The 15,165-nt window shown below is 43.7% G+C and overlaps 1 protein-coding gene across 2 annotated transcripts in view; it reads right to left on the bottom strand.

Annotated features, from left to right (window-relative positions):
- Positions 1 to 14,963, bottom strand: part of PIN4 (peptidylprolyl cis/trans isomerase, NIMA-interacting 4) — an 84,007-nt gene extending 69,044 nt beyond the window's left edge. The window contains exons 1-4 of one of the 2 annotated variants that reach the window (XM_001092957.5): positions 14,892 to 14,963; positions 10,509 to 10,582; positions 4,308 to 4,427; positions 3,655 to 3,832 (exon numbers count right to left, since the gene is read on the bottom strand). In XM_001092957.5, the coding sequence (XP_001092957.2) occupies positions 3,674 to 3,832; positions 4,308 to 4,427; positions 10,509 to 10,582; positions 14,892 to 14,934 (396 nt within the window). In that variant the 5' untranslated portion in view covers positions 14,935 to 14,963 and the 3' untranslated portion in view covers positions 3,655 to 3,673. Of the gene's footprint in view, positions 1 to 3,654; positions 3,833 to 4,307; positions 4,428 to 10,508; positions 10,583 to 14,891 lie in introns of those variants that run through there. The other variant, XM_077989426.1, reaches the window with a different exon arrangement.
- Positions 14,964 to 15,165: the final 202 nt, after the last annotated feature.

Here is a 15,165-nt window from a genome sequence, read left to right as displayed (position 1 = left end):
CAGTTGTAAGTATTCGGTCCCCATGTTACCCACACTTCTGTCTGACTTGGCTACAAATTAGGGGTTCCCGTGACCGCCCCATCCCACCCCCTGGTTTAATAATTTGCTAGAATAGCTTATAAAACTCAGGAAACGTTTACTTACTATTACCAGCTTATAAAGACTACAACTCAGGAACAGCCAAATGGAAGAGATGTGTATGGCAAGGTATAGGGGTGGTGCATTAAGCATCCATGCCCTCCAGGCACACCACCCTCCCAACATTTTGATATGTTAATCCAGGGATCTCCAAACTCCATTGTTAGGGTTTTTGAGGTTTCCTTAGGGAGGCATGATTGATAAAATAATTGGCCATGGGTGATTCACTCATCTTCAGCCCCTCTCCCCTCTCCAGAGGTTGCAGTTATGGCTGAATGTTCCCTCTGATCATGCCTTGATGTTTCTGGTGACCAGCCCCCATTCTGAAGCTACTAGCGGCCTCCAGCCACAAGCTATCTCATTAGCATAAAAAAGACACCAGTTGAGATTTCAAGGCTTTCAGGAACTATATGCCAGGAACCAGGGACAAAGACCAAATATTTATTTTTATTATATCCCATACATATAAAAGTTACTTGTAAATTATATGTATATACACACTAATAATCTCATGTGTATTGCAAGAAATTACATAAGTTCAAAAGAGAAGCTGAATTTCAGGTTGTTGATGGAACAAAATATTGTTCTTATAAAAGCAATTTATTACTATTTTAGGGTAATGTGATTGAATATATATCATTATTTTTGAAATATTGGTGTAATTGTGATTTAGCAATTCACAGTCTGCATCTGAGTTCAGCTTACCATTTCCCTGTGCTTCCCACCGTGATGTGAAGGGAGTGGCTGTGCCCTACATCGTTCTCTGTCCCTTCCACCATACACACACAAATGTTTGTGAAAATTCAGCTAATAAACTTCTTTCTTCCCTGATGTAGAAAACAAAAAAATCCACACAATTTGCCTTCAAGGAAGCTTTAGCGGCCTATATCCATTTGATCTGAACAGTGAAACGTCTTAAGTTCTAGGAATATTTCTCACTGAAAATAGCAACGCTCTTTCTGTTGAAGTGTGTGTGTACTATGACAAATTCTGTTGTCTGGGGAAAAAAAAACATGCTCATGGTAAACTATTCAAACAGTATCCATGGCAGGGATTTTTAACCTGGGGTTCATCATGGGTAGAAGAAGTCAGTTGTCTGAATTTGGATGGAAAAAAAGTTTTATCTTTTCTCTGTCTGGTAGCTGAAATACAGCATTTCCCTCCATCATGAATGTGAAGCAGGAAAATAGGGTCTGGAGGCAGGGAACATAAAGCCGATTCACACTAAAGCTATGGCAGGAAATATCCTCTCCACAGGGCGTAGGCCAAGTAAATGACTTTGTACCTTCACTTCATCCTTTCCATTTACATAGGGTGTACCCCAAGTAACCAATGGCATCCTCTAGGGGGTATTTAAACTCCCCAGAATTCTGTAACAGGGTCTTTTGAGCTCCTATGCTGTGGAGTGTAGTTTCGTTTTCAATAAATCCCTTTGTCCCTTCCTTGCTTTGTGCGTTTTGTTCTTTGTTCAAGATGCCAAGAACCTGGACATCCTCCACTGTTAACAAATGTAGCCATAAACTGCAGAAGTATTAGCAGTACACGTTATTGTCACCAGTAGAAATCACATAGATTTCGGGGTTATTGCAGATATCTCAAAATGCCATTGATATTCATTACTGCAAAGTCACAGTGCTTTTTAGACCTACTACCAGGTATTAATATATTAATAAAGAGGCACATACACATATTACAAACTTTTTTTTCTGAGACGAGGTCTTACTCTGTCACCCAGGTGGGAGTGCAGTGGCACAATCTTGATTCACTGCAACCTCTGCCTCCTGGGCTCAAGCGATCCTCCCACCTCAGCTCTACCTGCCCCTGCCAGGAGTAACTGGGACTATAGGCGTGTGCCACCATCACGCCTAACTAATTTTTTGTATTTTTGGTAGAGACGGGGTTTCGCCATGTTCCTCAGGCTGGTCTCAAACAAGACCCCATGTCAGTAAATCATTAAAAAAAAAAAAAAAAAATCGATAACATGTAGTTTCAGCTTTAAATTTTTTTTTTAGACATGGGGTCTCACTGTGTTGGCCAGGCTACAGTGCAGTGGATATTCAAAGGTGCAATCCCACTACTAATCAGCACAGGAGTTTTGACCTGCTCAGTTTCCAACCTGGGTCAGTTCACCCCTTTGTAGGCAACCTGCTGGTCTTTCACTCCCAGGAGGACACCATGTTTTTCTTTCTTTCTTTTTTTTTTTTAAGAGGCAGGGCCTCTGTTGCCCAGGCTGAAGTCTGAAGTGCAGTGGGCATGGTCATAGCTCACTGCAGCCTCGAATTCTGAGGCTCAAGTGATCCTCCCACCTTGGCCTCCTAAAATGCTGGGATTATAGGCATTAGCCACTGTACCCAGATGAGGTCACCATATTGATGCTGAACTTAGTGCTGATACCCAATTGGCATAGGACACTACAGCCCAGAACTCCTGGGCTCCAGTGATCCTCCTGCCTCAGCCTCCCAAACAGCTAGGTCTACAGGTGCACACCACTGGGCCCAGCCATAGTTTCATCTTATATCTATTTGAACATCTCTGTATACACTGGCATATCTGCTCCGTGGGGAAAATCTCATGGAGGCATAACCTACTGAGGTGCTCAGAAATTCTTCTCAAGTGGGAAAGTCAGGTATCTAGGTAAAGCTGCCATTATATAAATGGGTATAATATCAAATGCAGCTGAGGGAGAGAAAGCAGTGTGTTAATCACTGTTAAGAATCACAGAGCTGTGTTGGCAAAGTTTTATTTTTGAAGCAGTATAGTATTTATATTAGTAATCTTTATCCTTTTTTATATGTCATAAATATGGTATTTTAAATTTTAAAAATTTAGATGCATAGAACATTGGCCCTGGAAAGGACAGTCCTAACGTAACCCATACACTGAAGATGAGGGAATGATGTTTTTATGCTGACATCCTTCCCTTTAACCAGCACTCGGTTAGTCTAGTACGAAACAACCCATGGAAGAACTGAGTGCTTTTTTCCTCCAATAAACATTTATTTAAAAAGAAAGGAGTTAACACTGAAAGACTATAATGTGCTGTGTACTATGTTAAGACAGTGGAGCTAATAATACCTGTCCTGGAAGATCAGAGTTGACTAACATGTAAAACAAATGTTGTCTAGGAACTTATTTTATGATTCTCACACACTAATCTATTTGATGCCCAATATTTTCAGTTGTGTGAATAGGGTGAGTTGATATCTGCTTCCCCTGAAGATGGTTTCTGAATTAATTTATGGGACAGACTGAGAGATACAGTTCTGGGAGGAAAGGGAATACAAGTTAAAGGGAGTCTGCTTGACTTCTCTTTGAGAACGGCTGACTGAATACCTACTACAGTTGACATTCACTTAGCCCCACCCTCTCTTACACCTACAAACTCATACTGAGAGCCTTCACAGAATACAAGGGGCATCCAATATCTTTTCTTTTTAAAAATTTTTATATTTCCTTGCCGCTCCAGCTCAAAGGAATACCTAATACCTTTTAAAGAAACAAAATGTATAAAACTTATTCAGTCTTTCATATGATTTTATTTTCTTCCTTCAACCATAATAATATGATATCCAAACTTCGTCTTAACCGGCGGGTCTGTAAACACAGGCTTATCCATCCCACTTACAGGCAAGGCAAATGCTGCTTCTTGAAATGGTCCCACCATGGACCCTCTGGTCATCCAACCCAAGTCGCCCTGAAAAACCCAAAAGATTAAGTGATATCAAGTGGCCCTGAAGAGGGAACAGTTCTACTGTAGCTTGAGAGAATTTCCCAACATTTTGCTAAGGTTATGAGGTATATTCCTAAGAGCAATACAGGAATAGGCTCAATAAGGACAAATAGGTAGAAGAAGTCTAACTCTAGACTGAACACATAAGTACTCTCAACACTGCTGGACTTTGAAGTTAGCTGTGCAAGTATGGTCATGCCTAGGTTTTGACATAGGTGATCCTTATTCTACTATTCACAAGTTGGACATTTCTGCTTTTGAGATCTTTAAACCAAAATATGGCTACAACTAATGGTTGAACAAAAGAATGATCCCTACTTCTGTATTTCTTCTGTGGAGGATGGAGACTTTTATTTTATCTTATTTTATTTTATTATTTGTCATTTTTACTTTGCTTTCTTACCCTGAGAGAAAATTATAAATAATAAGAGCAACGTACCCCTTGCCTGGCTTTATCTTCACTATACTGTGAGGCCACTTCATTGAATCTCATCCCAGACTTTAACTTTTCCATGGCTTCCATGATTTTGCCATGTTTTTCACATAGAATGTGTCTGACCTGCAAGGAAAAAAGTACATTCATGTAATACTTGGAGACCCAAATGACTCCTTAAAGTACAGCGGTTACAGTTGGATTACCCCCACCAGTTAAAACACACACACATTAGTTCATAGCAAGTAAAAATCCTGGAAATTTGCCCAGGACAACAACCACAATCCCATTCCCCATATTAAGATAATGTCTCAGAGTCCTGATTTAGATCGAAAAATAGGCATCTGGCTGTGGGAAGCTCCCATCTTTTTTTTTTTTTTTTTTTTTTTTTTTTGAGATGGAGTCTTGCCCTGTCACCCAGGCTGGAGTGCAGTGGCATGATCTCGGCTCACTGCAACCTCCGCCTCCCGGGTTCAAGCAATTCTGTCTCAGCCTCCCGAGTAGCTGGGTTTACAGGCACGTGCCATCACACCTGGCTAATTTTTCTTTTTTTTTTTTTTTTTTTTTTTTTGAGACGGAGTCTCGCTCTGCCGCCCAGGCTGGAGTGCAGTGGCCGGATCTCAGCTCACTGCAAGCTCCACCTCCCAGGTTCCCGCCATTCTCCTGCCTCAGCCTCCCCAGTAGCTGGGACTACAGGCGCCCGCCACCTCGCCCGGCTAGTTTTTTGTATTTTTTTAGTAGAGACGGGGTTTCACCATGTTAGCCAGGATGGTCTCGATCTCCCGACCTCGTGATCCGCCCGTCTCGGCCTCCCAAAGTGCTGGGATTACAGGCTTGAGCCACCGCGCCCGGCCTAATTTTTCTATTTTTAGTAGAGGTGAGGTTTCGCCATGTTGGCCAGGCTGGTCTTGAACTCTTGACCTCGTGATCCACCTGCCTTGGCCTCCCAAAGTGCTGGGATTACAGGCGTGAGCCGCCGCACATGGCTGGGAAGCTCCCATCTTTTACAATATACCTCCATGCTAACAGGAGGAGGAAACATGATACAGGTTGAGAGCTGTGGTTCTGGAATCAAATCCCACCTCTGCTGTATGAACTAAGGCATTATTTATTTATTTATTTATTTAGAGACAGAGTCTCACTCTATCTCCCAGGCTGGAGTGCAGTGGTGTGCTCTCAGCTCACTGCAACCTCTGCCTCCCAAGTTCAAGCAATACTCTTGCCTCAGCCTCCCGAGTAGCTGGGATTACAGGCATCCGTCACAACGCCCAGCTAATTTTTGTATTTTTAGTACAGACGGGGTTTCACCACGTTGGCCAGGCCGGTCTCGAACCCCTGATTTCAAGTGATCTGCCCGCCTCGGCCTCCCAAAGTGCTGGGATTACAGGCGTGAGCCACCATGCCCGGCTGAACTTAGGCACGTTTTTAAACCTCCAAGTGTTTCTCCACTTGTACATCGAGATGCAATGATAACAGGACCTATGTGTTCTGACAGGATTGTGAAGATTGAGATAATGCAGCTACCATTGACCAATGGCTATTATTTCATCAGAGTGAGGATGCTAAGAAAAAACCTGCTAGAGAGTATTTCTTTCTTTTTTTTTTTTGAGACAGTCTCCCTCTGTCGCCCAGGCTGGAGTGCAGTGGCCCGATCTTGGCTCACTGCAACCTCCACCCATGGGTTCAAGCGATTCTCCTGCCTCAGCCTCCCAAGTAGCTGGGACTATAGGTGGACACCACCACGCCCAGGTAATTTTTTGTATTTTTAGTAGAGATAGGTTTCACTGTGTTGGCCAGGCTGATCTCAAACTCCTGGCCTCAAGTGATCTGCCCACCTCGGCCTCCCAATGTGCTGGGATTACAGGCGTAAGCACACCGCGCCTGGCCAGGAAGTATTTCTTACTAAAAGAGACCCAATGTATAAGCCTCCCCACAATTCCACACTTTGAAAAGGAATCATAGGTTGAATATTAAGAACACCCAACCCTACTATTCAAATTTGACCTATGTTTATTTACATAAAGCCATGGATTTATAAAAACACTACTATCCTTAAAAATGATTTTGTCAAGATAGTTGTTTGGCAGGATTTCTCATTTCACATTGAAACAGAATCACTTATAGTCATGTGTCACTTAACTACAGGGAAACATGAGGAGAAATGAGTTATTAGGCAATTTTGTTGTTGTGCAAACATAACACTGTACTTACACAAACCTAGATGGTATGGCCAGCTACACACCTAGGCTATATGGCATAGCCTATTGCTCCTAGGCTACAAACCTGTACAGCATATGACTGTACTGAATACCACAGGCAACTGTAACACAATGGTAAGTATTTGGGTATCTAAGCATAGAAAAGGTACAGTAAAAGTACAGTATGAAAGATAAAAAATGGTACACTTATATAGGACACTTTACATGAATGGAGCTTGCAGGACTGGAAGTTGCTCTGGGTGAGTCAGTGAGTGGTGAGTGAATATGAAGGCCTAGGACATTACTATACACTACTGTAGACTTTTTTTTTTTTTTGGAGATGGAGTTTCGCTCTTTTGCCCAGGCTGGAGTGCAATGGTGCGATCTTGGCTCACCGAAACCTCCCCCTCCTTAGCTCAAGTGATTCTCCTGCCTCAGCCTCCTGAGTAGCTTGGATTACAGGCATGCGCCACCATGCCCGGCTGCCTCAGCCTCCCGAGTAGCTGGGATTACAGGCGCCTGCCACCACACCAGGCTAATTTTTTGTATTTTTAGTAGAGGCGGGGTTTTACCATATTGACCAGGCTGATCTTGAACTCCTGACCTCAGGTGATCTGTGCGCCTTGGCCTTCCAAAGTGCCGGGAGTACAGGCGTGAGCCACCGGCTGAATTTTTCTTTCTTAAGTAACTGTTTCAAATTTAAGCCAAGCTACTGAAATAAGTTAATCTATGAGCAAATATAATACTCATATTGGAATTATTAGTAAATATTTTATTTACATACTTATTAAAAATCAAGTATTAATACTTAAGTTGCCCCAAGGTAGACGTTTTCAAGGAAATCTATCTTTTCTTTTCTTTTCCTTCCTTTCTTTCTTTTTTATTGATGCACAGTAGATGCACAATTTCAAGGTAATGCAATAATCTAATACATTCATATAACTGGTAAAGATCAAATCAGTATACTTGGAATATCCATCCCCTTAAATATTTGTCTTTTCTTTATATTAGAACCACTCAAATTCTTCTCTTCTAACTATAGTTCTGATTTTAAGTGCATAGAAAGTAGACCATTGGACTGATCCTGAGTAGCAGGGAGGTGGATGCAGGGAGGTGGTCAAAAGAAAAAGAAACTGGACCTCCTCAATCCAATGATCAAGCCCTTAGGCCTCATTTTGAGTGTGCAGGGGATAGGAAAACAAACATGAAGCCTAGGACAAAGTGGGGAGATTAGGGTGGGCTCGAGGGCTTGGGTGTCTGCGAGGAGAAGAACAGAGGAACAGGACTGGTGGAGTCAGGAAGGGAAGGGGAAGGAGGGAAGCTGTGGTCAGTGGGTGGGCCTCAGAATCTGCACAGCTTTTAGCGACGAAAGGGCAGGGTGTGGGCACAGGGGTGGGGTCTGAAGCAGAATGACAGATTGTGAAAGGAGCTGAACCCTAAAAGGCTGGAGGGTCCCGGGGTCCCTCACCGACTGGCGCCTTCAAAAAACACTTGAAACAACCCAGCTGTCCTTCAACAGGTGAATGGTTCAACATACTACAGACATACATCATGGGATACAGGTTGAATATCATTTATCCAAAATGCTTGGGACCACAGTGTTTCGGATTTGGGAATATTTGCATTATACTTACCAGATGAGCATCCCTAATCTGAAAATTCGAAATCTGAAATGCTATAATGAGCATTTACTTTGAGTGCCATGTCAGTGCTCAAAAAGTTTCAGATTTTACAGCATTTTGCATTTTGGATTTTTGGATTAGGGATACTCAACCGGTACTATTTAGCAATACAGAGGAATAAACTATTGATAAACAAAACCACTTGAATGAAATCTCCAGCAAATTATACTGGGTGAATAAAACCAATCCCAAAAGGTTACATACTGTATTATTCCATTCATATAACATTCTTGACATTATAAAGTTACACAAATGGAAAACAGGTAAGTTGCTGCCATGGGTTAAGGGGGCTGAGGTGGGGCAGGAGGGAAGTGGGTATAGTTATAAAAGGCCAACAGGAGGGATCCTTGTAGTGGTAGGATTATCTGTATCTTGACTATACCAATGTCAATATCCTGTTTGTGCTATTGTACCATAGTTTACCATAGTTTTGTTAGGTGTTACCATTGGGAGAAACAAAGGAACACATATTCTTTCTTTTTCTTTTTTTCTCTTTTAGACAAGGTCTCATTCTGTTGCCCAGGATGGAGTGCAGTGGCGTGATCATGACTCGCTGACGCCTCGAACTCCCAGGCTCAAACAATCATCCTACCTCAGCCTCCCAAGTAGCTGGGACTACAGGCACACACCACCATGCCCAGCTAGATGTATTATTTCTTACAAGTGCATGCGAATCTATAATTATCTCAAAATAAAAGGTTTTATGAAAAAAAATTTAACTCTAATCTACTTTCCTAGTGAATAACGTGCCACTCCTTTCCATATATCTCATGAGTGGCCACATTGAACTTATTTTTTCCAGAGAGGGTAAGACACCTCTTTAAAGCCATATGCACCAGGTGTGGTGGCTCATGCCCCTATAATCTTAACACTTTTGGAGGCTGAGGCGGGAGGATCGTTTGAGGTCAGGAGTTCAAGAACAGCCTGGGCAACACAGTGAGACTCCATCTCTACAAAGATAAAAACAACAAAACAAAGTTTTTAAAAAATTAGCTAAAACCGCCAGGCACGGTGGCTCATGCCTGTAATCCCAGCACTTTGGGAGGCCGAGGCAGGCGGATCACCTGAGGTCAGGAGTTCAAGACCAGCCTGGCCAAGATGGTGAAACCGCATCTCTACTAAAAATACAAAAAACTAGCTGGGCGTGGTGGCGGGCACCTATAATCCCAGCTACATGGGAGGCTGAGGCAGGACAATCGCTTGAACCTGGGAGGCGGAGGTTGCAGCGAGCCGAGATCGTGCCATTGCACTCCAGCCTGGGCAACAAGAGTGAAACTCTGTCTCAAAAAAATTAAAAAAAAAAGTAGCTAAAGCCATATGCAGTGCAACAGTCTCTCAGGTTAGATGCTTATAAAAGCATATAGCCAAAATTACCCTAGAATAACCCTTTATGAAGATGTCATATGGGAGACCAGCATGTCAGCTCTCCTTTAAGCCCAGACATAGCTAGACACACTCTACTTTGTGACAATGACCGCTTCTTCACTTGAGCACCAGTTGAAGTAACTGGGTTGTATTTAGGGGCTATGTTTTATGAAAACTTATCTTTGGATACCAGAACCCCACTTCACATGACTGGATGCCCATACAAGAATTCAGCGCAACTACAGAAAAGCAGGTGCATGTCTCTCATCTCTCCCTCTCCCTCCCTCCCTCTCTCTCTCTCTCTCTCTCTCTCTCTGTGGGGCATAGGTTCATTGAATAGAAGAGCAGGCAGAACAGCCCACACCATTTACATGATCTCTCTTTTTTAGGCTACACATGTATGGCTGCATTTATATGATGCAGTTCTACTGCTAAGCTTATCATACAGCAAGGAAATATATATCTTTACCAAACTGCTCCCGAGTAGCCTGTGATAACAAGGATCATCTCTTACTTTTTATTTATTTATTTATTTTTGAGACAGGGTCTCGCTCTGTTGCATAGGATGAGTGCAGTGGCACAATCATGGCTCACTGCAGCCTCGAATTCCCGGGCTCAAGGAATCCTCCCACCTTAGCCTCCTGAGTAGCTAGGGCCACAGGTGTGCACCACCACGTCTGGCCAATTTTTTTTTTTTTTTTTTTTTTTAGTTACAGGGTCTTGCTATGTTGCCCAGGCTGGTCTCGATCTCCTGGGCTCAAGTGATCCTCCCGCCTTGGCCTCCCAAAGTGCTGGGACTACAAGTGTGAACCACTGCGCCCAGCTCCAATTTTGTGTTATTTTGATTTTATACCAGTGTCAGGCTGGCCTGGTAGAATGAGTTAAGCATTCCGTCTTTTATGTGTTCTAACACATAAATGGAATTTATATTTAACATGGAAAAAAAGGAACTAGTAACTCACCTTTACTGCATTGCCACCACCTTTGGGACCTTGAGCCTTCTTGTCAGCACTGTCACTCCCAGAGGCTGCTCCCCCTTTAGAGAAGAGATGACAGGTACTCATTTAAACTGCACCTCCATGTTTACGGACAGGTCCAACACACAACGGGAGTGGATACTTCCATCATAACGCCACACTTCAAAAGGGAACTCGGCCAGACACTTTACAACAAGGGTATCCAATCTTTTGGCTTCCCTGGGCCACAATGGAAGAATTATCTTGGGCCACACAAAATACACTAACACTAATGACAGCTGACGAGCTAAAAACAAACAAACAAACAAAAATCACAAAAAAATCTCATAATGTTTTAAGAAAGTTTCCGAATTTGTGTTGGGCTGCATTCAAAGTTGTCCTGGGCCATATGCAGCCCGTGGGCCATGGGTTGGACAAGCTTGCTTTACAACATCAAGCTAAATTAATCTGACTCATCTTTCTTCAAACAGGAAATCTGTGCCCTATATAAACCCTTCACAGAAAATGGATACACAAATGAGTGTGCTAATAGGTAAATGAAAGCTCCGGAAGCCTGGCCCAGATTCTCTGCATGCAATTTAACACCCTGCCTTCTGAGGGCAGACTCTTAAGTTCTTGTAAGAGTTCTATCAAATATCACAACTATGTGTTCAAGCATCACAATTCCAGTAAGTAAAATCTCCAAGAATATATTTTTTAAAAAGATCAAATTTCCCACTACCCTTTTTTGGCTAAAGAATACATTCATGTCCAGATTTCTAGAGTCTACTACATTGCCTACTGATGTCTTCCTAGAACCATTAGCAGCATCTTACATTTTACTAGTATGTCATTTTACTACTATGGTAACTTCTGTGTCAATGGCAGCCTACGTACTGCTAGAGGCTGATGTTCCTAATAATTACAGTTGAATTAAGGGTTCAGTTCAATAAACATTTCCTAAACAACTACTGAGTTCCAGGCACTGGGAGTACAAAGATGAACAAGCCATGTACCTTCCTTCAGAAAACTCATATTCTAGTGAGGAAGACAGATCATTTCAGGAGAATGCAGGATATGCAGAGATGGTGATGGACAGGGGGCTGTGGAGGCACAGAGGAACACTGGAGCCAGCCAGGAAGGTTTCCTGGATGAGTAGGAGCTGGTTAGCCAAAGAAAGGATGAGGAGACACTCCAGAATGGGGGAAACGACATGGTATATGTAAGAAATTGTATGGATGAAGCCAAATCTGAGGTGGGAGTGCACTCAGATGAGCCTGCCTGAGGGAGGTAGCTGAGGGTCAGGTCATTGAGGCCTTTTGGCCCCATTAAGGAGCTTGGGATTTATCTTAGACGTAATAGGGAGCCATTGAAAAGTTTTAAGCAGGAGTGTCCATCTTGCTTGTCTTAGTATCTCCAAGCCTACCACAATGCCTGGCACACAAAAGGTATTTTAATAAATGTTTGATTAAACTGAAATCCCCAAATACTGACTACCAAAACCCTAAGAAAATGCTACTGCCAAAGGAGTGTTATTAAATCAAACTCCTAACTGGGTTTGCTGTAGATCCGCTCTTGAATGATGATGCCTTCCAGTTATCCCATCCTCTTCCCCACTGGATGCTGTCATCTTCTGACTGCCACCTCACTGCCTTTGATTTCCTAAGGACTCTGGCAACAGCTTTGGGCTTCCTCTCCACCCTCACTCCTGCCATTACCTTGAGTGACCTCACCATCTATCTTGAGGAATCTCACAGTTCTAGGTCTCTTTCCCGAATGTCATGCTCTCTACTCCAAGCTACCGGCCCCGGGGGCACACAATGCAACTGTGCCACTCAGAACTAGTTCAGTCTCTGGCTATAACCTCCTGTCCTTCCAGCTTTCTCATGTCTCATTCCCACAGTACTGGCTCTCTGACTTCACAGAACCTCCCCCTCGACCCCAGTCCCTTTGTCCTGCTACATTCACCTAGACCACCAGACCTCTTTTCACCTTCCCACTCTGGACCCCATGCTCGTTCATCTGAACTGCATTCCCACTGGCCCTTGTAATTCCCTTGTGTTGCTATCGTCCTATCATAACTGCCTAACAAAACCTCAACCACGGCTTAAGGCTGCACCTAGCTCTTTTCAATCCTATATTGTGCCAGTTGCATGGTACCACGTAAATCAGACTGTGAATATTATGTAGTCTACAAATTCATGGCCTTTGATCTCAGTCAGGCTCCTAGCCCTGAGGGCACTTCTTTTACTTTTGTTTCATTCCATCTCCCATTACAATATTCCAGACCTTTATCACTCTCCTCAAGATGCCTACTGACTCCCTGCCCCTCCATCTCCTTTCCTATGACCTCAAGCATAAGGTGTCCCTGCTCCCCTTAGGTCCTGGATTCCATTTTCTCCTAAATCTCACTCCTCTGTACCTTTACCTCTTTTACTTTACTGGATCCTTCAGCTTCACTCCCAAGTTTTCCCCATTCCAAAGAAGCAAAGAAAATAAAACTTTCTCTTAATCCTCTGTCCTCCTCTATCTACCATCCCATTTCCATGCTTTTCAATTAAAACTTTTCAAGAAGTCCAAATTACCACTTCCCAGTCAGTTCTATAGTCACTGCAATCTGGCTTTTGTTTCACTGAAATCACTTTTACCCAAGGCCACCTCTAATTTCCAAATCTGCCGTGCTTGATAGACTATACCCTCTCTCTTTAAAACATTCTGGTCTCTCCTGCCTCTGGCCACCATTCTGCACTCCCTCTATCTGTCTGCCTTTCTCTGCCTGTCCTAGATCACATCCTCTGCTCTCTGCTCTTTTAATTCTATAAACTCACCATGGATAACTGCATACACTCTAATGGGCGCAACTACCATCTATAAGTTAATGACTCCTAAAACTTACATGTACAGTCTAGACCTCTCCCTCAAACTTCAGACTCAAATATTCAACCACTTCCTGACTACATCTCCACTGAGATGTCCCACAGACACCTCAAAGCCAATCTATCTGAAAGTGAATTCATCAGTCTCATCCCTGCTCCTCATGTATCCTTGATGTTAGCCTGCAGGACCTGCAACAGGTTAGAAATCCAATCCAGAAAACAGAATGATCGTTGATCCTCCCTCACCACCCCTCCCCAACCCAATAAATCACTAAGTCTTGACTATTTCACATCCTAATGTTTACAGAATCTTTTCTCTTTTCTCAGTTCCCACAGCCACTGCCTTAGGTCAGTCCACCATCATCTCTCACCAAGACTACCACAACAATCTCCTTACAGGTCTTTCTGATCCTTAACAGTCCTTTTTAGCACCACATATAGCACTCTCCATGATCTGGTCTCTGTTTCTGTTTTCATTCTCACCACTTGCCATTCTGCCTTGAGTTTTTGCTCCAGCAACACTACACTGCTCACATCATGCTGTTTCCCACCTCAGTGCTTTTGCTGCTGGACCCCAAGTTAGGAATGCTTTAACCTACCCTCAATGCTCATCTTGACCTCTGCCTAATTCGTCTCCAGGAAGCCCTGTTCCCCAGCTAAATGAAGCACTTCTCTCAATTTCTATTATATCCCATACACATCCCTCAACACTACATTTAGTACAGTGCTTTATGATCACTAAGCCTTTATCTTCGGGAGCTCCTTAAGGCCAAAATCTTTTTTTTTTTTTTTTTTTTTTGAGACAGAGGCTCGCACTGTCGCCCAGGCTGGAGTGCAGTGGCACGATCTCGGTTCAATTGCAACCTCTGCCTCCTGGGTTTAAGCGATTCTCCTGCCTCAGCCTCCCGAGTAGCTGGGATTACAGGCGTGCACCACCATGCCTGGCGAATTTTTGTATTTTTAGTAGAGACGGGGTTTCGCCATGTTGGCCAGGTTGGTCTCGAACTTCTGACCTCGTGATCCACTCTCCCTCGGCCTCCCAAAGTGCTGGGATTATAGGCGTGAGCCACCGCACCCAGCCCTCTGTCTTATTTTTATATCCTCAGCGCTTAGCACTGTGCCTGGCACATTTCTGTTCAATGGATGAATGATTCCTTCCCCGATGGAGGGCATGTCATTCTGTAAGCACTAAAGTGAACTTTAAGGACCATAATCAATGTGTACTTCTTATTACTGGCTTTTGATAAGACCCAATTTTAGAGCTCTAATAACCCCTCAAAATAGCAGCCCTAAAGTCATCGCCTCCGAGGAACTATCCCCACCAGATTCCATTACCCATCAGGGCGCTCCCTGAACCGTAGCCCAATGTATTCCTACAGATGGAATCGATGGGGCCACTGTGGGGCCACTGGCTACCTGCTGCATTCGTCCCGGACTCCGGAGATGGACTGTCTGTTCCCTCCCTTCGCTCCTCACCCGCCCCCATTCTCCTGGATCGCTCTGGCCGCTCTACCTTTCCCCGCTTTTCCAGAACCACTTTTTCCTTTGGGCGGCATCTTGGAAGCTTGTTGTTGAACTCTGAACTACTCCAGTTGCCGTTCAAGCCCCCTTACACCGCCATGGGCATGTCCTAAACAAATGCCTGAAAGCCGCATCTCAATTGACCGTTCTTATTGAGGCTCCGGAAGCAGGCACAGCTCGGGGCAGACCCTGTCCTTTGGCTCTTGGACCAATGGGGCTGAAGATGTCTGACCAATAAGACGCTTCGGGCCGAAACAAAGGCGGAG

The sequence above is a fragment of the Macaca mulatta genome, chromosome X, assembly GCF_049350105.2.
Source record: "Macaca mulatta isolate MMU2019108-1 chromosome X, T2T-MMU8v2.0, whole genome shotgun sequence".
Lineage (NCBI taxonomy): Eukaryota > Metazoa > Chordata > Mammalia > Primates > Cercopithecidae > Macaca > Macaca mulatta.
This window is presented reverse-complemented; position numbering and strand designations above follow the sequence as displayed.